This window comes from Rhincodon typus, chromosome 16 (genome assembly GCF_021869965.1).
Source record: "Rhincodon typus isolate 14 chromosome 16, sRhiTyp1.1, whole genome shotgun sequence".
Lineage (NCBI taxonomy): Eukaryota > Metazoa > Chordata > Chondrichthyes > Orectolobiformes > Rhincodontidae > Rhincodon > Rhincodon typus.
The window spans coordinates 31,476,864-31,502,212 of NC_063347.1; the positions used below are offsets into that span (position 1 = coordinate 31,476,864).

At 40.7% G+C, this 25,349-nt stretch overlaps 1 protein-coding gene across 3 annotated transcripts in view; it reads right to left on the reverse strand.

Moving 5' to 3' along the window:
* cfap20dc (CFAP20 domain containing) overlaps positions 1-25,349 on the reverse strand; it is a 342,974-nt gene that overhangs the window by 271,139 nt on the left and 46,486 nt on the right. For all 3 annotated transcript variants that reach the window (XM_048606448.1, XM_048606449.1, XM_048606447.1), the window contains exon 3: positions 25,091-25,184. In XM_048606448.1, the coding sequence (XP_048462405.1) occupies positions 25,091-25,184 (94 nt within the window). The remainder of the gene's footprint in view (positions 1-25,090; positions 25,185-25,349) is intronic.

Genomic DNA, 25,349 nt, shown 5'->3' on the forward strand with positions numbered 1-25,349 from the left:
CCTCATTAGGGGCATTTAAGCAGATATTAGATAGGCATATGGATGATGGCATAAGGTAGAGGTGGAGGTTAGATAGATCTTAGGTTTAGGGTAAAAGCACAACATCGTGGGCTGAAGGGCCTGTACTGTGCTGTACTGTTCTATGTTCTCTGTTCTACTACTTCCTTGGTCAGTGGATGCATGTTCACAAGAAGTCTTTGTTATGTAACATGAGGCAATAAAGTTAATTAAATATCGGGTAAGGGTGGAAAGTGTAATAACTATGCTAATTAGGTTCATATTTAGAAAACCAAGTGGCAAAGAATTGGCTAGAAAAATATATCCATGATTCAAAATCTTAAACACAAGTTGAATAATGTCAAATGCATTGCAATGAGGTATAAATAGGATGAAGAAAATGGAATTTCTTCGGTAAAATATGTTTGAGCAAAAACTGTTTGAAAAAGAGGTACACGATAAACATCGTAGGGAAAAAATAAACAAAGAAATTCAAAATTAAGAAGGCTACGGAGGGAGTTTGAGAAATTGAGGAAGCATAAAGGAAAAACTTGTTATTCATCATAAAGCAGGGTGAGACTCAGCAAAGGAGTGAGCTCAGCTAGAAACTATATTCTACAAGTTAGCCAAAGTTTTAGAGCCATTTTCTAATCCACCTGTTCATAACTGTTATTATACATCTCTGGAGCAGGTAGGACTTGAATTGATGCCTTCTGGCTCAGAGGTAGGGAATTTACCACTGTGCCACAAGAGCACGAGAGACATTATACCCTCACTTTAATGAAGTGATGGAAGTCAAGAGTCAAAAGCGAACTGATAGTAAATAGGTTGTGATGGGGCAGGGTGGAAATGGGGGGAGGGTCACAAGAAGAGAGGACAGGGTAAAGGGAGACTGAGGGGCAGAGAGAGAATAAATAGAAGCCAGCACATAACCATAGCTGGTGTTTTGTGCATCATGCTATCCTGATCGCAAACACATTTGAAATTGTTGCAGATGCACACAGATCCATCTTTTATCCTGCGTATGATAGGCATGGCCTAATCACTTACATTTACGGGTTCAAGGACTCAGTCTTGACCAGATTCTCTAATTCTGCCTTGACATTTGGTCTGATTGCACAAGACACCAATCTAGCCTTGCAATGTTTTGCTTAATTTTGATCCTTGACGTTTGTTTTGGACCAGACCAAACCCCCTCAAAATAGTCAGAAGAGAGTCTAGACCCTAACTTTTTTCTTATTTTAAAGGTAAATGTAAGGTGTTGCATTCCAGATGCAATTCGATTGGTCAAACTACTGGATTTAAAACAAAACACACTTTATTCATCCACTCTAGTTAAAATACAATAAAAGAACGATAGAATTGAAATAACTGAACTTAACCGGAAATTTTAACACAATAATAGAAACAGTAACTATGACTAATTAACTGTTCAACCATAGCAACATCCCATAAACACACCTTTGGCAAAAGGCAAATTCATAAAACAGATTGTCTCACATGCAACTCCGGTAGCAGGAAGAGAATTTCCAGTTTTTAGCTGTAACCCGAGAGAGGAAAGAAATAGCTTCTACTTCTTCATGACCTCAACAGCAACTATTCAAAGCTAAAACTAAAAACCCTGGTTCTAAGAGAGCTGAATCACACCCATTCAGGCTGCTTCTATTATTTCAACTTTTAAAAAAAAATCCAAGGCCTCTCAAACTGTTTGTTTACTCTAGTGGCTCTGTTAGGCTGCTCTTCACCTCTGCCTTAAAACCCCCCTTCAAAAAAAACCAGAACAATATAACCTCTTAAAGCCATAGCATTGTTACACTTTGAATTTGATACGTATCTTTTCCATTCTTCCCAAATCATATTGAAAACAGCATGTTTCTTTACAATGTGATAGATCAGTCCTGGAATGGGACAAGCAATTTACTTCAGCACAGTGAATTAGATTTTCTGTAAACATGTTCTTCACAATAAAACTGGAAAATTTCTTTTGACAACGTGTAAGGACAAATCTTCAGGCTAACTGAAGAACTAAACATTCACACTGATACAACCTTTTAAAGGCTGTACACATTCTCAGTACCATTTTTGAGGGTTGCAGCACAACGTGACTCAGTTGCATCTTTCAGGTATCAATGAAACCATCACCCTGGTGTCTACTTACATGCTTATCATTTGCCCTTCAGTTGGGGAATGACCTCATATCGTTTGGTTTTGCCAATGGCCACTATGTTTAATATGTTTAATAACAGCGCCTCTTCAGACTGAGGCTAGGTTTTTCTCATGTTTTGTTGTACTATATAGATTTTCTTCCTACTCTTTGATTCCCATAATTTTGCTGTATGTGTTCATGTTTCTTCCTCAAACATGCCCATTCAATTTTTTTTTCTGAAGAAGGGTCTCGACCCGAAACGTCAGCTTTCCTGCTCCTCTGATGCTGCTTGGCCTGCTGTGTTCATCCAGCTCTACACCATGTTATCCCCCATTCAATGTGCCATTTTATGCCACAGTTACCGCACACAGCTTTTTTAGACCAGCATTTTGCTGCTGCATGATCTGTTTCTTCATACTAATGGCAGATTTGAGTCTGCATTTGTGCTGGTCTCTCAGATGCCTTTTTGTGAACTCTTGTGCTCAAGTTTAGCTGAACTTCCTTGGCTGCTAGTTCCATCAAACTGCTTTTTCCAGTCCTTTATTTAAGTCTAGTTCTCTTTCTTCCAGTAATCTGTTCTGAATTGCTTCACAACTTAAACTACACACCAGTGTGTCTCTGACAGCATCATTTAATTTGTCTCTAAATTGGCAGAATTCTGCTGACTTCTCTAAAATTACTACACACTGGGAGATTGTGAATCATTCATGCTGGCTGCATGTGAAATCTGAACCTTTCAACAATCACCAATGGTTTTGGTGAAAAATGGTTCTATACAGTTGCTAATATTTCTTAAATTTTGAACCTGTCTTCTTGGGCTGTACCACGCTCCTCAGGAGCTTAAAGTCTTCCCCCATCCCTCCACCCATAATAGTCAGGAATGCTGGGAAGGGCTTCAATCTCTACTGCTTCAATTTATTAGCTTGAACAAAGTAATGGAATCTCTCTGTATATGAGTCCCAGCTCTCTGCATTTTCATCACACTGTCCCAGGCACAAAACTTTCCCACAATGTTTTTAAATGGGAAGACCTGTGTCACAATGTACCACAAAATTTTAGGGCTACTTTGTTTCTTTCCATTAAAAATAAGTTATTCCTGAGGTTGCCTGTTTCCTTCTGAGTTATACCCCAAGCTCAAGATATTTCCCTTCGGGTAGGATACTCATTACTCAGTGTTCCTTCAGGGTGGAGCACATGGCGAGCTTCTTCTGCACTGTTCACCTCTTCCCTGGAGTGTTTTTTGTTTTGGTGACTATACCTGCTTTAGTGCAGCAATAGCCTCTTTTGATTTATTTTCTTCTTTTTATCGAATCATCTCAGAGATGTTAGTGAGGGCCATGTTTTTTTTTGATGAATCAGTGAATTAACCCAGTGAATTTTATAGCAGTTTTATCCTCATTGCCAATTTTCTTCTTGTGTTCAGTTTGAAAAAGGAGCAGGTGGCCAAAGCATTAAATAGCAGGAGCTTTATTACGGGGATGTTAACTCTGCACGCAGCAAAATGAGAGAGAACGGTTTGTCTCCCAAAACAGCTAATTCCATCACTATTACATCGCATGATTGGACTCAAAGTGACTGTCACTTGGGCAAATAACCAACAAACAGGAAGTTCCTCTCCAGTTGATACACTGCCAAACTTCTGTGGTAGTGACTCAGAAACCTTCGTGATTCACTAATGGAAGCCCATTTGAGCAGTGCATCCACAGCCATTATGACCATAATTTAAGTTGACAAGACAGAAATTATACATCCTAAAGATGCAGTTAGGACTTGGGGCTTTTTCCATATGGAAATAAAAGCCTATTCAACTGCAGCATTTCAACTCTCAACCTGCTGATAGGTAGCACAAGCCAAACAAATATTATGAAAGTATAAAGTTAGAAAAGTGTCATAGAGCCTGTGTTATAAAAGAATTACACCAAATAATGTTAGATACAACTCAAAATTTAACAGGTTAATAATACAAGAACTATTTTTATTTGTATATAAATTCATTTAGTTTTCCACCAATAATAGAGAAATTATTGATTTTAAAACAGGCATGAAACTAGATGAAACTATCCACTGAGTTGAATGAATTATTGGTCCAAAGATGTGCAGGTTAGATGGATCGGCCATACTGAAATTGTCCATAGTGTTCAGGGATGTGTAAGCTAGGTGGATTAGCCATGGTAAATGTAGGGTTAAGGGATACGGTAGGGGTCTGGGTCTGGGCGGGATGCTCTTCGGTGGGTCGGTGCGGACTTGATGGGTTGAATGATCTCCTTCTGCACTGTAGGGATTCTATGATTCTAAAACTGGAGCTCTTCGGGAGAAAAGTAATTCGATAATTTAGAGACACACAAGTATTTCAAATAGATAATTACAGTTGCTTGCCACAAGATTAAATGTACTTTTAGATTAGGTACATTAGCTAATGACGGCAATTTTCAGAAAGTTATCTTAGTCCATTTATTACAGTTATAAATTAACTTTTTTTACAGATTCATAAGAGCACAATGTGGATTTAATAAACACCCTTGCACAGGACGTGGGCATTGCTAGCTAGTTCAGCATTCATTGCTCATCCTTAATTGCCTTTGAGACAGTGATGATGAGCTACCCTCTTAAAATGCTGAACAGAAACATATAAATTAGGAACAGAAGGAGGCTACTCAGCCACGAGAGCCTGTCCCATAATTTAATAAGATTATAGCTGACCTGCTTGTGTTTCAAACTGCACATTCCCATCCACCCCAATAACTTTTTTCTTCCTGAATAAAAAAAAGTTTATAACCACCTTTAAAATATTCAATGAACCCCACCTCCACTGCTTTCTGTTATGGAGAAGTCCCGAGACACATCAACCTCAGAGAAAAATGTCTCCTCACCACTCACCTAAAACAGTGACCACTGATTTTTCTGAACTCATCCACAATAGTAAGTATGTTTTCCATGTCCACCTTGTCAAGACTGTTCAGGATCTTATACACTTCAATTGAGTCACTCCTTACTCTACTAATCTCCATTGTAAAAGCCAAGGCTGTCCAGCCTAGCCTCAAGACAACCCACTCATTTGAGGTAACAAGGTGTGGAGCTGGATGAACACAGCAGGCCAAGCAGCATCGGAGGAATTTTAACTGCACTCATTTGAGGTTTCAATCTGGCAAACCTTCCTCAACATGTTAACATTCTTGCTTAAATAAGGAGACCAAAACCACACACTGCATTTGCAATGTGGTCTCACAAATGATCCATACAACAGAAGCATTGCATCCTTACTTTTAGGTTCAATTCTTTTCAAAATAAAGGATTGCATTCCATTAACCTTAACTACTTACTGTACCTGCAAGTTAACTTTGACTCATGCACTCTTATACCAAGCACCCTCTGCCAAAGTGAACAACTTCACATTTTACCAGATTATGCTCCATCTGATTTTTGCACTCTCACTGAATCTATCAATTTGGTCTGCAAATTCCTTACGTCCTCTTCACAGCATACTATCCCATGCATCTTTGCATCATCTTCAAATTTAGTCATTGTGCCTTTATCCCAGATTAATTCAGCCTAGATCAATCCTTCAATATTCAGGAGACAATCATATTTTTATGACTATCAGATCATAATTATTTACTTCAATGCATGCCATCAATTTGTTTACTTTGTTATGAATGCTACATGTGAATCTAGATACAGATCCTTTAGTTTTGACTTCTTGTTTTATTTCTAACATCTAGTCTTGACTGTTGGTGTATCCTTAGGTTTATTTTCTCTGTCCTTACCTGCCATCTCTGACCAATAATTGACTATTTCGCTTTCATGCTTTGATTTGCTACATCTACTCAAGCTTGATCCCTCTGACCCATCGTTCAGTTTAGACCTCTCTCTACTTCCCAAGTTATACATTTTGCTAGAATACTGATCCCAGATGGTAACATACCAGCCCAATACAGACGCTACTTTACCCTGTACTGATACCAGTGCCCCATGATCTAGTACCCAACCACTTCTCCCACACCAGTTCGGAGTCATATATTCATTTCACCAATTAAATACGCCCTTTGCTAACTGCCACATGGGCAGTGACAAGTGGATCCTTCTCTCAAACAGAACTTTTCTAGACCTGAGGAACCCATTCAGCCCATTGTGTCTGCACCAGCTCTTCGAATGACAATCTAATACAATGCCATTCTCCTGTCTTCTCTCCATAATCCTGAATATTATTCATTTTCAGGTACTCCCCTTATTCCCTCAAGAATGCTTCAATTGAACCTGCATCCACCACACTTCCAAGAAGCCCATTCCAAACTGTAATGTCTCATTGTGGAGAAAAAGTTTGTCTTATATCATTTTAAATCTATGTTTTCTCATTCTCGATCCTTTCACAAATGGGAATATTTTCTCCTAATTTTCGCTGTCCAATTCTTTCAATTATGAATACTACAATTATATCTCCTCTGTAACTTCTATTCTCCAAGAGAAACAGTCCTCAACTTCTCTAATCTATTTTATCTTAAATTTGTCATCCCTGAAACCAGTCATTTAAAACTCTTCTGTAATCTGTCTAATGCCTTCACATCCTTCCTAATGTACAGCGACCGTAACTAGACATAATACTCCAATTGAGCCTTAAATAGTGTCTTAAGGATGATTAACAATAACCTCTTTGTTCTTAATAAAACCTAGGATACTGAATGCTTAATTAACTGCCTTCTCAACCTGTCCTGCCACCTTATGCACCAAGGTACATCTTTTCCAGCAGATAGAGAAGACTGCAGATGCTGGAAGTCAGAGTCGATAAAATGTGGAGCTGGAGGAGCACAGCAAGTCAGGCAGCATCTAAGGAGGAGGAAAGTCAACGTTTCAGGTCTGGACCCTTCACCAGGACTGGGGATGGGGAAGGGAGCTCAGAAATAAATAGGAGGCGGCAAGTGGGGCTGGCGGAAGGTAGGTGGGATGGTAATAGGTAGATGCAGGTAGCGGGTTGTAGAGATTGGAGAGTGGGAAGGGTGGAACGGATAGATGAGAAGGAAGATGGACAGGTTGTGTAGGTCAAGGAAGCGGGGATGAGACAGAGGGCTGGACATGGTACGAGGCTGGGGGTGGGGAGATTTTGAAGCTTGTGAACTCTATGTTGAAGCCATTGGGCTGTAAGCTCCCAAGGCAGGATATAAGGCTTTGTTCTTTGAGTTTACATGTGGCCTCATTTTGACAATGGAGAATGCCCAGGATGGACATGTTGTCAAGGGAGTAGGAGGGCGGAGTTGAAACGGCTGGCAACTGGAACATGGTGTTGATTGGAGCGCACAGAGCACAGATGCTCTGCAAATCAGTCACCGAGTCTATACTAAGTTGGTTGCCGGAAATGGAGACAGAGAGATCCAGGAAGGGGAGGGAGGTGTCAGAGACGGTTCAAGTGAATTTGAGGTCGGGTGAAAGTTGTTGGCGAAGTTGATGAACTGTTTGAACTCCTCGTGGGAGCATGAGGCCACATCAATGCAGTCATCAATGTAGCAGAGGAAGAGGTGATAGATGATGCCAGTATAGCTGCGGAAGAGGGACTGTTCTATGTATCCTAAGAAGAAGCAGGCATAGCTCAGACCCATGAAAGTGCCCATAGCCACCCCTTTGGTTTGTAGGAAGTGAAAGGAGTCAAAGGAAAAATTGTTGAAGGTGAGGACTAGTTCCACCAAGTGAATGAGGGTGTCGGTGGAGGGGAACTGGTTGGGCCTGTGGGAAAGGAAGAAATGGAGGGCTTATAGGCCCTCCTCATGGTGGATACAAGTGTTGAGAGACTGAATGTCCAAGATGAAGACGAAGCGTTAGGGGCCAGGGGATTGAAAGTCTCGGAGAAGTTGGAGGGTGTGGGTTGTTTCCCAAACGTAGGTGGGGGTTCCTGGACCAGAGAGAAAAGAGTGAAGTCAAGGTAGGAAGAGATGAGTTCAGTGGGGCAGGAGCAGGCAGAGACAATGGGTCAACTGGAGTAGTCAGGTTTATGGATTTTGGGTAGAAGATGGAAACACGTGGTGAGGATTTAGGGAACTATCAGGCTGGAGGCTATGAACGGGAGACATCCTGACGTGATGAGGTTATTGATGGTCTTTTCCAGCACCCCATTTTTGTGCCAGGTATGGCTCCAACCAGGGAAAAATTTGCCCCTGATATTCATTTAAAGTCTGCCATTATACATATACTTTTTAACCTAGTTTCCCAGTCTCTTTTAGCCAACACTGCCTTCATGTCTTTGTCATTGCCTTTATTTAGGTTTGGGACATTAGTTTCAGACCTTGGTTTCTTGCCCTCGAACTGAATGCAAAGTATTTTAATGCTATGATCGCCCTTCCCTAAAGGTAATCATTTCTACTTTATTACACATTTCCAGGTCTAAAATATCTGGCTCCCTGGTTAGTTCTACGACAAAAGTTCTAAGAAACTAGCCTAAATATACTCAAGGAATTTGTCTTCAAGGCTATCTTTGATAATTTCCTTATTATAATCTTCATATTGACTAGATGAAGACAAAATATTTAAGAACATTTCTTATAAGCCTCCATCTTTTTAAAAATTCATTCATGGTTTGAAAGCATTAATAGCTAGGTAAGTATTTATTGCCTGTCCCGAATTGCCCAGAGGGCAGCTAAGACTCAACCACACAACTGTGAATTTGGAGTCACTTGTAGGTCAGACCAGGCACAGATAGCAGCTTCCTTCCCTAAAGGACATTAGTGAACCAGATGGATTTTTCTGACAATCAATAATAGATTCATGGTCATCATTTTGACTCAATTCCCAATTTTTACTGAATGCAAATTCCACCATCTGCCATGGTGGGATGTGAAACCAGGTCCCCAGAACATTATCTGGGTCTCTGGATTAACTGTCCAGTGCCAGTACCATTAGGCCACTGCCTCCCCCTCAAATCAATTTATTGATTTATAGTCTGTCCTACTGAGTTGAGGAGCCTATAAACTACACCCACTCAATCCCTTGATATTTCTTATTTCTGACAAAGCTAATTTGACATCTTGATCTACTGAGCCAAGACATATTCTCATTACTCCACTGATCTCATCCATTCCTACAAAGTTACTCTATTCTCCTTTTCCTTTCATCCTATCCTTTTGAGCAGTCAAATATTTTTGAATATTCAGAGTCCCTGTATTAAGCACATTCAAACCACATCTCAATAATAATTATCATTTCATGTCCTTTCATTTCTATTTGTGTCATAATATCATCTTTCTCATTATAAATGCTCCTCTATCCCAGAGACCACCACAATGAAACAACTCTCTCTTGTATTGGTGCAAGTGCTGCATGAACTGGAACACATTTTTTCCACACAAATCTTTCGGCCATGCATTAAATACTCCAATCTACTAACTTTTTGTCAATTTGCTCATGCCTTAATTTGTAATCCAGAGGCTATAAACTTTGTGGTTCTGCTTTTAAAATCAGCCCTATTAGCTCCAATCTGTGTCTTTGGCACCCATGTAGACCATGGCACTGACAATTCCACCCCCCAACCCCATTCCAAGTTCCATTCTGACTTCAAAGAGATGTCCTTAACCCGGGTACTGAGCAGGCACACAGTCTTTGGGACTTAAGCCTTCAGAATAGTCTCTATGCCCCATCAATACAACTGTTATAGTCCTTTTTCTGAAAGGATCAATAATGAGAAGGCACAGGTTTAAAATAATTAATAAAAGCAGGAAAAGGGACAGGAGCAAAAACTTCACATAGTGAGTGGTTAATGTCTAGAATGCACTGTCAACTGTGGTGGAAGTAGGTTCAACTGAAGCATTTGAAAGGGAATTTTTGTTATCTGCTTACAAAGAACGTTAAGGGTATTGGGAAGACGACTAGGGAATGACACTAAATGATTCGCTCATTGTTGGCATTAGCGCTCTCAGGGCAGACCAAGTAGCCACATGCTATGCTGTGACAATTCTGTGATGCAGTGATTTTATCTGCATGCACATTTGCTAATGATATTTTTCAATAGATTAACACAGCTGGCGATCACCTACTCTGCAAAGATGACCTGCAAGTGACCCAATGTTTTTGAAAGTATATTCTACATTTTATTCTTAAATGTAGGTATTTCACCACAATTGTGCCATTGTTATTTTTAATCCCCTCTTGATTGAACATTCATTTTAAATTGCTACAAGCAAATGCAATTTGTTTGCTTGCTTCACAATTTGAGTACATGCCCTGTCATATTGTGGCTTCCAAATTCATTTGTCTGATATACACAGTTTGACAATTCCCTTTGTTGTTCACTGCATATTATCCACCAGAAGTACAGGACTTGGCAATTTTTTTTTTTCCAATAGTTATTACATACTGTGCCTGAGGCTTTTAGATATAATTAGTAAAGTTAAGTCCAAGCTATCACCTTCAAACCTTTTAAGACATAAATCAAAAACACTGTGGACTGCCTTCAGGAGTTCTGTAAAATGTAACATAAGGCCCTATGGAAATCTAACAATTTTCAAACAATGATTAGTTTTGTTAGGAGGACATAACATAGGTACTAAAAATGCTATGCTGAGGTTTTACAAATACAGTGGTAGCTAACTTTATAAATAAATTCCCTCCAGTTTTTAACAGTACTCCAAGTGTTTTCAATATGTAAAAAGACTACAGCTTTTTCCAAACTTATGGTGCAAGTAGGCATTAATACACTTCAGTATTTCCTCTCTTGGGAGGCGTGACTCAAGATTTTTAAAAGTCGTAAGTCATTTCACTGAAAATAACCGAATATTTCTATCCAATTCCCAAAGACAATGAAATAAGTTCCAAGAGATCACATACCCTAAGGATATTCATGGCTTCTTCGTATCCTAATGTTAGTAATTTATGTGCCCTGCAATGTTGATTAATCTATTTATTTCAATTCCTGACACGTCTAATAATGTGGCAGTATGAAAACCAGAAATTAACATTAAATCGGCAGCAAAGAACACATAAAGGATTGAAGAGCAGGCCACTGGTTGATGGAGCAGGAACAGAAGGCCATTCGAGCCTGCTCCATCATTCGAGAAAATCATGACTGATCTGATTATGGTCTCAACTTCACTTTTCTGTCTGCCCCCATAGTCCGCTTGTCCATCAGAAATCTTGAATAAAAAAGACGACATGGCCTTCAATGCTTTCCGGAAAAGATAATTCCACAGAATAACGTCGAAAAAATAAAACAGCCTTGGAATGGGTCATAAAATAAAATCTAAATAGACAAAAGGTCTGCAGTCCTTTTGGGATGCCACGGTGGCTCAGTGGTTAGCACTGCGGCCTTACAGCGCCAGGTACCCAGGTTCAATTCCAGCCTCAGGTGACTGTCTGTATGGAGTTTGCACATTCTTCCCCATGGGATTCCTTGGTGTGTTCCGGTTTCCTCCCACAATCCAAAGATGTGCAGGTTAGGTGGATTGGCCATGCTAAATTGCCCATAGTGTCTACGGTGGAAAATGCAGGGATGGGTAGGGGGTGGGTCTGGGTGGGATGCTTTTAGGAGGGTTGGTGTGGACTCAATTGGCCAAATGGGCTGTTCCACACTGTAGGGATTATATGATATAAGTCTACAAGTCAATTTGTGTGGAGGTTTCATATCACTTAAGGTTCACAGCTAAAAACAGAATTAATTCATGCTTACAGCTCTTTGTCAGACATGTTATAGTGCATGTAAAATTCCATTTGAACTAAGTACATGCCAAGAAATAAACAGTTTTATTTCACATAAATAGTTGTTTGGTTAATAGTAACTCAAAAGATATCCCCTCTGCATTCAGTGACATTGACATTTTCAGAACCCAAGTCTCCATTCAGCTTTTGCGTATTCCTGCCAAATTATACAGCATGTTTGTTATAAACTCAAATCCAATCAAATCTCATTTTGGGACTCTACAGATTGAACAGGCAGTGGTTAAAAATAAAACATCAACTCTTCCATCTATGTTAGATTGAACCTAGAGGCCAAACTTTAATCTCTAATGTCACAACTAGTAAACTTAAAACTTATGATATCCTACACTTTAATTTTACCATTGAGCTGAGGGAAACCCCTGGTTCTAAAACAAAAGAGCGCAAGAAAGCATGCCAAGAATAGTACCATGCATATGTAAAAGTGAGGTGCTAAACTTCTAAAAGCAACATAGGACTACATGCATGCAGAGGCAAACCATGTTACAGGGAGAGAAACAACCCTACAACCAAACACTTCTGATAAAGTTCTGTAGCCCTGATATATCCCAGTTGTCAGTGATGATGGACAGAGGCAGGCTCTGTATAAATCCCTTTTCTCTTTGCTTTTGCAGCCATCTTCATGCAGAAGTACCAATTGGATAATCCATCTCAACTTCCTCCCAAGAACCCTAGTTTCATAGATACAAAAACAGAAGTTGCTAGAAAAGCTCAGCAGGTCTGGCAGCATCTGTGAAGAAAAAAATCAGAGTTATGTTTCGGTACGGTGACTCTTCCTCAGAACCACTGATGCCAGACCAGCCAATTCAATTCACTCCAAGAAATAACTGGAAGTGCTGGATACAGCAAATGCCTTGGGCCCTAAAAATATCTCAGCTGTAGGGAAGATGACTTCTGCTCCAGAGATAGTTGCATCACTGGCTATGTTATTCCAGTGCAGCTACAATAATAGCAGGTACCAACGTGAAAATGTGGAACAACAGAATAAAAGCAGGAAATTGCTGGAGAATTTACTCAGAAGGTTGGACATCATTTGCTTAGGTGCTTCGGATGTGTGACCCTACTTTCAGAAGTAGATTGTAATAGGTTTTGAGCCAGGGTGGGGGGAACAAGAACAAAAGGAAGGTCTGTGACAACGGGGAATTCAGGTTAGTTCAGCACAGCCGGAGGAAATGGAGATGGGCAAGAAGACAAAAAAAAAAAAAAAATGCGCCCACAGCAGATGTGCTGCTAACTGGAAGGAAAAACAAAACAAGAGCTGACCCAAGCACTTTCGCATTGCCTAGAAGATTGTGGTACAAAGCCGCGATAAACAAGACCTTCGAAACCAGAGAGAGCACACTGCCCTACTGAAGATCAAGAGTGTTCATTGCCACAATGAAGCAGAATTTTAACTGGGCAAAAGATGTGTTCATGTCTACAAAGCAAAGAACAACACTGTAACTTGTGGTGGTAAATCAAACAAGATTTGTGTTATTTGGGCTAAAGTGAGCTGTGCTCATGGAAACAATGACATGGTGCATGCAAAGTTCAGCAGTAACCTGCCTGCTAAAGCTATTAGGCATAGGATTTATGTGATGCTGTATCCATCAAGCATCTAAAGTACAGCCGTAGATAAATTGACAATAATAAAATGATTTAACAAAAGAAAATAAAGCAAAATGGGGGACAGAAGTTGAGGTCGGAAATTGTTGAACTTAAAATGTTGAATCTAGAAGGCTGTAAAATGCTTAACTGCCCAGCGAGTCCACACCAACCCTCTGAAGAACATGAGATAACAAGGTGTAGAGCTGGATGAACACAGCAGGCCAAGCAGTATCAGAGGAGCAGGAAAGCTGACGTTTCGGGTCTAGACCCTTCTTCAGAAATGGGGGAGGGGAAGGGGATTCCGAAATAAATAGGGAGAAAGGGGATGGCGGATAGAAGATGGATAAAGGAGAAGATAGGTGGAGAGGAGACAGACAGGTCAAGGAGGCGGTGTTGGAGCCAGTAAAGGTGGGTGTAGGTGGGGAGTTAGGGAGGGGATAAGTCGGTCCAGGAGGACAGACAGGTCAAGGAGGCGGGATGAGGCTAGTAGGTAGGAGATGGGGATGGGACTTGAGGTGGGACGAGTGGTTAGGTGGGAGGACAGGTTAGGGAGGCGGGTACGAGCTGGGCTAGTTTTGGGATGCTGTCGGGGGAGGGGAGATTTTGAAGCTTGTGAAGTCCACATTGATACCATTGGGCTGCACAGTTCCCAAGTGAAATATGAGATGCTGTTCCTGCAACCTTCGGGTGGCATCGTTGTGGCACTGGAGGAGGTCCAGGATGGACATGTCGTCCAAGGAAGGGGAGAGGAGTTGAAATGGTTTGCGACTGGGAGGTGCAGTTATTTGGTGCGAACCGAGCATAGGTGTTCCACAAAGCAGTCCCCAAGCCTCCACTTGGTTTCCTCAGTGTAGAGGAGGCCACATCTAGAACAGCGGATACAGTATAACACATTAGCAGATGTGCAGGTGAACATCTGTTTGATGTGGAAGGTCTTCTTAGGGCCTGGGATGGGGGTGAGGGGGGTGGTGTAGGGGCAGGTGTAGCATTTCTGCAGTTGCAGGGAAAAGTGCCGGGGGGTGGTGGGGCTGGTGGAGAGTGTGGAGCTGACAAGGGAGTCACGGAGAGAGTGGTCCCTCCGGAAAGCAGATAAGGGTGGGGAGCGAAAAATGTCTTTGGTAGTGGGGTTGGATTGCAGATGGTGGGGTGGTACGTGAGGATGAGGGGGATTCTGTTTTGGTTATTATTGCGGGGAGGGGTTGTGAGGGATGAGTTGCGGGAAATGCAAGAGACACGGTCGAGGGCGTTTTCGACCACTGTGGAGGGGAAGTTGCGGTCCTTGAAAAACGAGGACATCTGGGATGTCCGGGAGTGGAATGTCTTATCTCTGGAGCAGATGCGGCGGAGGTGAAGGAATTGGAAATAGGGGATAGGGGATGGCCTTTTTGCAGGAAGGTAGGTGAAAGGAGGTATACTCTAGGTAGTTGTGGGAGTTGGTAGGCTTGAAATGGATATCGGTTTCCAGGTGGTTGCCAGAGATGGAAATAGAGAGGTCCAGGAAGGAGAGAGAGGTATCGGAGATGGTCCAGGTGAACTTAAGGTTGGGGTGGAAGGGGTTAGTGAAGTGGACGAACTGAAGTGCCACAACGATGCCACCCGAAGGTTGCAGGAACAGCATCTCATATTTCACTTGGGAACCCTGCAGCCCAATGGTATCAACGTGGACTTCACAAGCTTCAAAATCTCCCCTCCCCCAACCGCATCCCAAAACTAGCCCAGCTCGTACCCGCCTCCCTAACCTGTCCTCCCACCTATCCCCTCCTCCCACCTCAAGCCCCATCCCCATCTCCTACCTACTAGCCTCATCCTGCCCCCTTGACCTGTCCATCCTCCTGGACCGACTTATCCCCTCCCTAACTCCCCACCTACACTCACCTTTACTGGCTCCAACCCCGCCTGCTTGACCTGTCTGTCTCCTCTCCACCTATCTTCTCCTTTATCCATCTTCTATCCGCCTCCTCCTTTCTCCCTATTTATTTCAGAATCCCCTTCCCCTCCCCCATTTCTGAAGAAGGGTCTAGACCCGAAATGTCAGCTTTCCTGCTCCTCTGATGCTGCTTGGCCTGCTGTGTTCATCCAGCTCTACACCTTGATGTCTCAGATTCTCCAGCATCCACAGTTCCTACTAGCTCTGAAGAACATCCCCACCCAAACCCATCCTCCACCTACCCTATCCCTGTAACCTTGCATTTCCCATGGCTAATCTATCTAGCTAGCACATCCCTGGACACTATAGGCAATCCACCTAACTTGCACATCTTTGCACTGTGAAAGGAAACCGAACACCCAGGGGAAACGCATGCAGATACAGGGAGAATGTGCAAACTCCACTCAGACAGTCATCTGAGGTTGGAATTAAACCCAGGTCCTTGGCAGTGAGGTAGTTAGTAGTGCTAACCAGTGAGCCACCGTGCCACCCTTATTCTGTAGGCAGTGAGGAGAGAGGACATTTGTCAACTCAATACCAAAACTATATGAAGCAGTGCTTTTGTACATTTGACGTGCATTTGTTGCTGTTTTTATCCCTCTGGTCCCACTTTGACTCTTTATTGGTATTTCTCTTTTCTACCAATGATGACTATGGAACAGATTTCTGCTAGTGTTGGCTTAAAATTCTATGCTGAAGTTAAATTTTAAAAGGCCTTTGAATGAAAGCAGCACATTTTCCCATTATTAATTCAAAAATAAAAGTGGTCTTTCCTATACACTGTTGAGCATCCAGAAGGGGAAAATGAAAATGAATATATTTTCAAGCAGACATTTATTGCAGCACAATCCAGTGCAACGATGAGATGTTACTATATTAAGTGAAATAATATATAAAAATAAAACCTTTGCACTTTTTTCCTCCTTGGACTGTCGGCACAAAAGATCCATAATTTCCAAAAGACAACATTAAAGATGGATTGCATTTCAAAAATGACTATTTTCCATCTGATGCATGGTTTTAATGGCTTGTGAGTCACTGATCATGGAACAGATGATTAAAATTTAGATTAATTAAAAAAACATACAATTTTTAATACATAGTATATGTTTCTGACTCTATCTGCTGGTTCATTACATTCAAAATTATACAACTAACAAGTAATAATTTGATTGCAGTCAGTCTCTCCCAACTACAGGACAAAACTACTCAAATCAAATGAAAACATTCTTTAACATATATGCTTGGTAACTCATTATGGCTCAAGAGACGCATTTTCAAAACAATTTCTGTTTCTTTTGTTATACTTTTGTAAGAGTTTTTCAATCTATCTCAGATGATTTCTTATGGCAAGGTACTAAATTGGGAGAGGGCAAATTACGTCAGTATTAGACAGGAGTTTGGGAGTGTTAATTGGGAAGAGCTATTATCAGGCAAGTCCACATTTGACATGTGGGTATTGTTTAAAGACCTGCTGATAATAGGCATGTTCCAGTAAAGAGGAAGGACAAGGTTGGCAAGGTAAAGGACCCTTGGATAATGAAGGAGCTTGTGAATTTAGTCAAAAAGAAGCAGATGTAAGGTTTAGGAAACTAAAATCGGACAGGGCCCGTGAGGAATATAAAGAAAGCAGGAAAGAACTCAAGCAAGGAATTAGGGGAGCAAGAAGGTGCCATGGAATGACCTTGGCAAGTTGGGTTAGAGAGAGTCCCAAGGCATTCTACATACATTAAAAACAAGAAAATAGGGAGAAGGTAGGACCACTCAAGGATAAAGGAGGGAACTTGTGCTTGGGGGCAGAGGATGTGGGCAAGATCCTAGATGAGTACTTTGTGTCAGTATTCACCCAAAAGAAGGATATGGAGGATAGGGAGATTTGTATGGAGCATGCTAATATGCTACAGCATTTCAAGATCAAGATCAAGAAAGTAGTGGTGTTGGGTCTCAAATAACTCCCCAGGGCCTGATGGTATCTACCCTCGGGTTAGTGAGAGAGGCAAGAGAGGAGATTGCTGAAGTCTTGACCAAGATCTTTATGTCCTCATAAGCCACTAGGGAGGTCCTGGAGGACTGGCAAGTAGCTAATGTTGTTCCTCTGTTCAAGAAGGGAAATAGGGATAATTTAGGAAACTATAGACCAGCGAATCTCACATCAGTGGTTGGGAAGCCACTGGAGAGAATTCTTAGGGATAGGATTTACATGCATTTGGAAAATCATGGCCTAATTAGGGACAGTCACCATGGCTTTCTGCAAGACAGGTCATGTCGTACTAACTTGATTGAATTTTTCGAGGAGATGACAAAGGTGATTGATGAGGGTACAGCAGTGGATGTTGTCTACATGGATTTTAGTAAGGCTTTCAACAAAGTCCCACACGGTGGGCTCATCCAGAAGATTAAGATGCATGGGATCCACAGTGACTTGGCCGCGTGGATTCAGAATTGGCTTGGTCATAGAAGATAGGGTGGTGGAAGGGTGTTTTTCAGGCTGAGGCCCTTGATGAGTGATGTTCTGCAGGGATCCACACTGGGACCTCTGCTGTTTGTAATATATATAAATGACTTGGATGAAAATGTAGATGGGTAGGTTAGAAAGTTTGCAGATGATACAAAGATTGGCAGAGCTGTGGATAGTGTAGAACTTTGTCAAAGGATACAGCGTGGTAGAGATCAGCTGCAGATATGGGCTGAGAAATGGCAGATGGAATTTAATCCAGGTAAGTGTGAGGTGCTGCACTTTGGGAGATCAAATGTGAAGGAAAAGCATTGACATACAGAGGCATCTTAGGGTTCAAGTCCATAGCTCTCCGAAAGTGGCCATGCACGTCGACAGGATGGTAAAAAAGGCTTATGGCATACTTGCCTTTATTGATTGGGGAATTGAGTATAAGAGTTAGGATATCATGCTGCAGTTTTATAAGACTTTGTTCAATTCTGATTGCCACATTACAGGAAGGATGTGGAGGCTTTGTAGGGGGAGTACAGAAGAGGCTTTCCAGGATGCTGCCTGGATTAGAGGTTAGAAAAATTCGGGTTGTTTTCACTGGAGCAACAAGAGGCTAAGAGGAGACTTGAAAGAAGTCTGTAGAATTATGAGATACATTGATAGGGTTGACGATTAGAATCTTTTTCCCCAGAGGAGGCATGCATTTAAGGTGGCGGGGGGGCGGAGCTCAAAGGAAATGTGAGGGGCAAGTTTTTTTTAAAAAACACAGAGTGGTAGGAATCTGGAACGCCCTGCCAGGGGTGGTGGTGGAGGCAGTACAATAGGAGTGTTTAAAAGACTTTTGTATAAGCACATGAATATGCAAGGAACGTAGGGATGCAGACCAAGGGCAGGCAGAAGGGATTAGTTTAATTTGGCGCCACATTCAGCACAGCATCATGGCCCGAGGGCCCATTCCTGTGCTGTACATTTCTATGTTCTGACACAGCAGCACTTTTTGAAGCTAGAGTCATTAAATGAATTAGAAACTGTTAAGATTCTGTTGAATATAGAATGTTAGTGCTCAAAAGCATTTTCCTATGATGCAATTAAAAATGATGCTCACAATGCTCAAAATTATCTTGCATTAAGGTGATTTTAAAATGTTTTACATTATGAAATGAACACATGTTCAAAAATTTTGCATTTGAAGCCTAACCAACTTGTGTCTTCAAACTCAAAGTTTTAAAGAAGAAGCACACATTTCACAATTCTTGGCAACACAAGAAGATACATAAGGAAAGGAGTATGGGCAAAGAAACCAATTTAAAAAGGATCTTAATGATTGAGAGAGATGACATGGCAATGAAGTATAGAGGGAGAATTTCAGAGTTAAGTGCAAAGGTGACAGAAAGCCTGGCTGCCATCAGTGGTGCAAAGGAGCAGAGGATGCCAAAGGCTGGAGAGACAGCCAGAAGTATAGAGAATGGTGCAGAAATAAATTGGGAGGCAGTGCTAAATTGATTTGAACACAAAAACATGAATTTTAAGGTGGGTGCTTGAGGACCTGGAATCATTGTGGATTCAGAAGCATGGAGTGATGAGTGATCAGGTTCTTGGCATAGAACACAATATAGTCAGCAGAGAATAGGGAAGGCAGATGCAACAACACCAGCATCCCCGACTGGGCCAATATCCCCAGCATCGAGACACTGACCACCCTTGATCGGCTGCGATGGGCTGGGCACATTGTCAGCACGGCTGACATAAGACTCCTCAAGCAGGCATTCTACTCCCATCTCCGAAATGGCAGGCATACCCCAGATGGACAGAGGAAGCTCTTCAGGGATACCCTCAAGGCCTCACTGGCAAAGTGCGGCATTCCCACAGACACCTGGGAATCACTGGCCTAAGACCGTCCAAAGTGGAAGAGGAGCATCCAGGAAGGCATCGAGTACCTCAAGTCTTGCCACTGGGAGAAAGCAGAAGCCAGGCAAAAACAGCATAAGGATCGCACTGCCACACCAATGTCCTTTCCATCTCTTCCCATGACCAGGTTCTGCCCCAACTGTGGCAGAGTCTGCAAAAGCCACATCAGTCGATACAGCCACCTACAGAGTCACCCAGAGTGTGGAAGAGAGTCATCCTCATCTGTGAGGGACTGCTGCCGATGAGGAGTAAAAAAAAATCTAAAGCCTGAGAAAGCCAGCTTATTTTTCCTCACCACCTACTGTAATCTGTTGTTTTCAACAGACATGTCAAATGCTTTATAAGTTGCAAACTAGTCACTGTCTTCCTGCAAGCCAGTGAAAGAACTTGGAGAAGAGAAATTAAATAGCAGCAGCTCCTGACAAGCCAAAAGAATCATCTCAGTGAACCATGTGGACAAGGACCGTTGAACTGCCTTCCAGTTCTTCCCTCCACCTACATCACCAATGTATTTTTTGTGTCTGTCTGAATGTGTGTGTGTAGGTGAGTTTTAACCAGCACTTATACGCTAACTGTTCATACTTGTTTATCTGCAGTTAGAATCTATTTGTTTGTAATAAATAGCAATTCTTTTTAAGTACAGATACCTGGTTTATGTATTTTTTGTTAACCTGGGTCTAAAAGACAGGAAATGGGGGAATTTTGCGTACTTTAATAAAAATTTTTAACTTTCATGTTGACTCCGGGAATCGTGGGGCTTGACTTCCAGGATGTGGCTATGAGATATCATAAAAACAGACGGCACTGTTATTACTTCATTGTTTTCCATGTAAATACTAAAATCTATGCATTGTTAATAGCACAAGTAATTTCAGATCAGTGTAGAAGCATGCTACTATTTTTTGATGAAAATAGTATTGTTTCTGCTGGTTCACATTCTGAATTCTCTGAAAGCCACATCTTCTGTCCCTTATTCTACCCTACTGGACTAATTTAAAGCTTTTTTTTTGCTCAGATTACATCGGTATTACTTCAACATAAGTTTCCTCTGGAACTCTTTTTTGCCTCATTAGCCCCTAGCTGTAACAGTTCACACTTCTATTCCTTCATAATTTTGTTTGCATGGATAATCTTAAAAGCAGGGGCAGGTATAGAAAACAACACACAAACAAACCAGTCAGTCCTAACTCACACCTATTATTATTCAGGCATCTTCTCATCCTACTGCATATACTTTCCTGTCAAGTACTCAACTTGAAAACACAATTATCAGAAAACATCACTAAGTGCCTGTGGAATTGCTAATTATTTCAAATACTTGCCTGATCAACAAAAGTTGGTGTGTTTATGTTCCAATGTACCTAATGAAAACTAATTTCATTGTCTAGACACTAATATCTTTGCTTATATATTCACTAGGTAGCATTTTACTTTGAGTCTGATGATAATAATGAGCTGAAAGAAAATATGTTTCAAATAGTAAAATAAAAAAGGTTTTGTTCATGATTAATTTATTGAACGTTTTTACTTTGGTAAATACAAGAAATTACCACAAAAAAAATTCAAGTCAACCACGTGAGTTCAGTGGAGCCACTCTCATCTGCCTTCCTGATTTTTGCCAACATTTTCATTACTAAAAAGTCTTATGCAAAAATTACAAAGAATGCAAACCAAAATCTCACACTGTTTGGCAAGAGTAAATATCATAGATTAGAAGTATTAAACTGAATTTATTTAGCCTATTTGTACTATACTTATTCTCAGGCCCCAATGCATTTTTGTGCCATCTCCAAAAAAAAACTTAGTAATATGAAATGCAAAAGAAGTTAAAAGATTAAACACAGTTATATTTTGATATTGCTTTATCTTGCTTTCCTCCTTTAACGCACTTCTTCAAACTTACCTATTTGACCAAACTCTACTTGTGTGGCTCAGTGTCATACTCTGTCTTAGAATGCTCTTGTAAAGTGACAAATTCTGGTTTTACCTCTGGGACCCAGGTTGAGACTGATTATATGAAAATATCTTAAACTATTCATCCTTAAGTATGTTTCTCATTGTTCAAATGAGCAAAGGGTACTATGGCAGTGAAACTTGGAGAAAACTGTATAAAGTTGGTAACATAACCCTGGTAAAGTGACCAGGGTCACAGAGAATCTGTACATACAAGGCAAATGTCTTCCATACTACAATAACACATAAGCAAAATACTGCAGATGCTGGAAATTTTAAATAAAAAACAAAAAAAAAAAGGCTCGAAAATAAACTTTGGAGTTCAGACAGCTTCTGTGGAAAGAAAACAAGATTAATGTTTCAGAAAGCAAATCTGTTTGTGGCTATCGCCACTAGGTGAAAAAATGCACCCAAAATTGAAGTAACACATGGTGATCACCCGAAAACATTATTAATGTTTTCACATTGTGGCACTTTAACAAGTATGGAGGTGCTTAGATGATCAATGCAGAACTACAGTAGCTGTAGAAGCTACATACATATTTATCCTCTCCCAAGCTTCCCATTCCTCAGAACCAAATCTTTCACATCTTTGTCCAATACTTTCAAGATTCTTACATATTGTGTAATTGCACAAGTCTGAAAGACAAACGACTTTTAAGACAGCTACCTGGAATCATCACGTGATACTCAGTATAAAAGATTGCCAAATAACTTTGTACAGACAACTGACTGAACAGCCAGTTAGCCAGTCTACTATACACATATTGTAACAGTAATACAAGGAAGCACACAACCCAGACGGCATATGTACAGTTACCTGCTCATAAACTTCAAGACTTCTGTCTTAAAAGTAACTAGAGTCTCTGTGATGTCTCTCACATGGGTTAATATGTAGACAACTTCATTACATCAAATTGTCTCCATTTATGATTGATTAGATTCACATGCATAATCAAACTGCCCCAAAGGTCATTCTTATTGATCAGTCTGCATCTTGGTGAATTAGATTCACTGAGTCATAGAGATATACAGCACGGAAACTGATTCTTCAGTCCAACTCATCCATGCCGACCAGATATTCAGAATTAATCTAGTCCCTTTTGTCAGCATTTGGCCCACATTTTTCTATGCATGTACTCATCCAGATGCCTTTTAAATGTTGTAATCGTAACAGCTTCCAGCACTTCCTCTGGCAGCTTATTCCATAATGCACTACTCTTTGCGTGAAAATGTTGTCGCTTATGTTCCTTTTAAATCTATCCCCTCTCATTTTAACCCTATGCCCTCTAGTTTTGGACTCTTCTACCATGGGAAAACAACCTTGGCTATTCATTCTATCCATGCCCCTCATGATTTTATAAACCTCTATAAGGTCACTCCACGCTCCAGGGAAAACAGCCGCAGCCTGTTCAGCCTCTCCCTATAGCTCAAACCCTCCAACCCTGGCAACAATCTTAAAAATCTTTTCTGAACCCTTTAAAGTTTCACAACATCCTTCCTGCAGCAGGGAGACCAGAATTGAATGCAGGATTCGAAAAGTGGCTTAACAACTGTCCTGTACAGCCACAACATGACCTCTCAACTCCTACACTCAATGCACTGGCCAATAAAGGCAAGCATACCAAACGCCTTCTTCACTACCCTATCTACCTGTGACTACTTTTAAGGAACTATGAACCTGCAATCCAAGGTCTCTTTGTTCAGCAACACTCCCCAGGACCTTACCATTAAGTGTATAAGTGCTGCCCTGATTTGCCTTTCCAAAATGCAGTACCTCATATTTATCTAAATTAAACTCCATCTGACCAAGGTCCCGTTGTACTCAGAGGTAACCTTCTTGGCTGTCCACTACACCACCAATTTTGTAAACAATCACCTCTGTTCCTGCCTCACTTGTATTCAATTTGCTTGAGTGAACTTCATGTAGTCAGAGTTCAGCTATGTGTCCTGTTCAGAACTTTGCAAAAAGTTCTCTCTCTTTTTCATTAAAAGGGGTGATGCTATGGGGTCAATTATACAAGTATAAATAGATCATTGTAGCCTGCTTTATTGGCCTCAGAAATAAAAGGCTCAGTGGGACCAGTGTCAAAAAAGGGATACAGTGAAGAAACAAAGATTGTGCCAAAGTAAGGAATGAATTGCTAAATGAAACCCATCATGAAGAAAAAGAAACAAGATGAAGACCAAGTGAACAAAAAAAAAGGCAAAGAATTAAAGGTCAGAATACAACTTGTCCTAACTTACTTAGCAGAATAAAAAGTCTTAAGCATTGAAGGGGGAAGGACTATGATATACTTAAAGACGTAAGCATTGACAGAAATGAGGTTCGAAGTGGTCTGGCAGGCTTATAAGTAGATAAATATCCAGGGCTAGATGAAAATGTATCCCAGTAGCTAAGTGAGGAAAGAGTGGAAATAGCAGGGGTGTTGGGAATAATTTTCAACTGCTCTTTGGCCACAGGAGAGGTGCCAATGTGGTACTGTTATTCAAAAAAGAAGCAAGAGATAAAGCAGGAAACTACAGGCCAGTCAGTCCAAAATCAGTGGTGGAGAAACTGCTGGAAGCAACTCAGAGACAGAATTAATCTACACTCAGGGAGCCAGGAAGTAATGAAGAATAGACAGCATGGTTAGGTAAGGGGAGTCACATTTAACCAATTTTATTGGATTTTTCAAAGAGGTAACCAGGTGCGTAGATGAGGGCAATGCATTCAATTTAGTTTATTAGGACTTCAGCAAGGCTTTTGATAAGGCCCCACACTGGATACTGGGTGTGAAGCTAAGAGCCCATGGGGATCCAAGAAAATTTGGCAAATTGGATACAGAATTGGCAGAGTGACAAGAAGCAAAGGGCAATGGTCAAGGTGTATTTTTGTGACTGGAAGCCTGCATCCAGTGGTATAAACAACTCACATGCTTTAGTTTAATTTCATTGTTATCATTTCTGATGATGAGGGCACAATAAATTGTTTAAAAAAAAACTGCATGTTTATTTGTCTGCATCTTTTCCCAAATAAAAGGGTGGCAAATTAATAATTTCTAACTATTAATATAACATAGATATTGCATCTCCTTATTTAAAGGTTATCTTTGAAAACATATTCTGAAGGCATGTAAATGCTTATATAAATCTTTCACATTTTACATGCCAATGGTTATCCTTCACTAACAAGATCTGAAACCCTTTGATATTTAATTGCAAGTTCCTTCTTCCCATAGAGATAGCTCAACGTTGAAGCACTGCCGATGATTTTTCTTAAACAGAAAATAAAAGTACCTTCTCATACCACACAACAAAACAGTTATTTATGAATAAACTATTGGTGTTTATAGCTTTATCTATTAGTTTCAAGCCTCTATCTTGATTGTTATTCTGTATACATAATGTGCAAGTGATAATAAACGGGTCACTTTGAACAAGTTGCTCCTTAACTTACGTGACTGTTTGCTGTCCTTAGGCAATTGCATCTTGTTTCTCTGACTGCTGCCTTCCAGTATATAAACGTAGCTCTTCACTTCTTTATCAAAAACCTGAAACAATAAATGGTATTTGAGATGTAAACCAAACAACATGAAAACCTTCTGAATATATGTTCCTTAAAAGTTCTAGTGAAACATATTTTTGGAACAGAACAGGATGAAGCAACACCCAAGTTTGGAGATTAATAACATAAATGCCTTTTGCTAAAGATATTA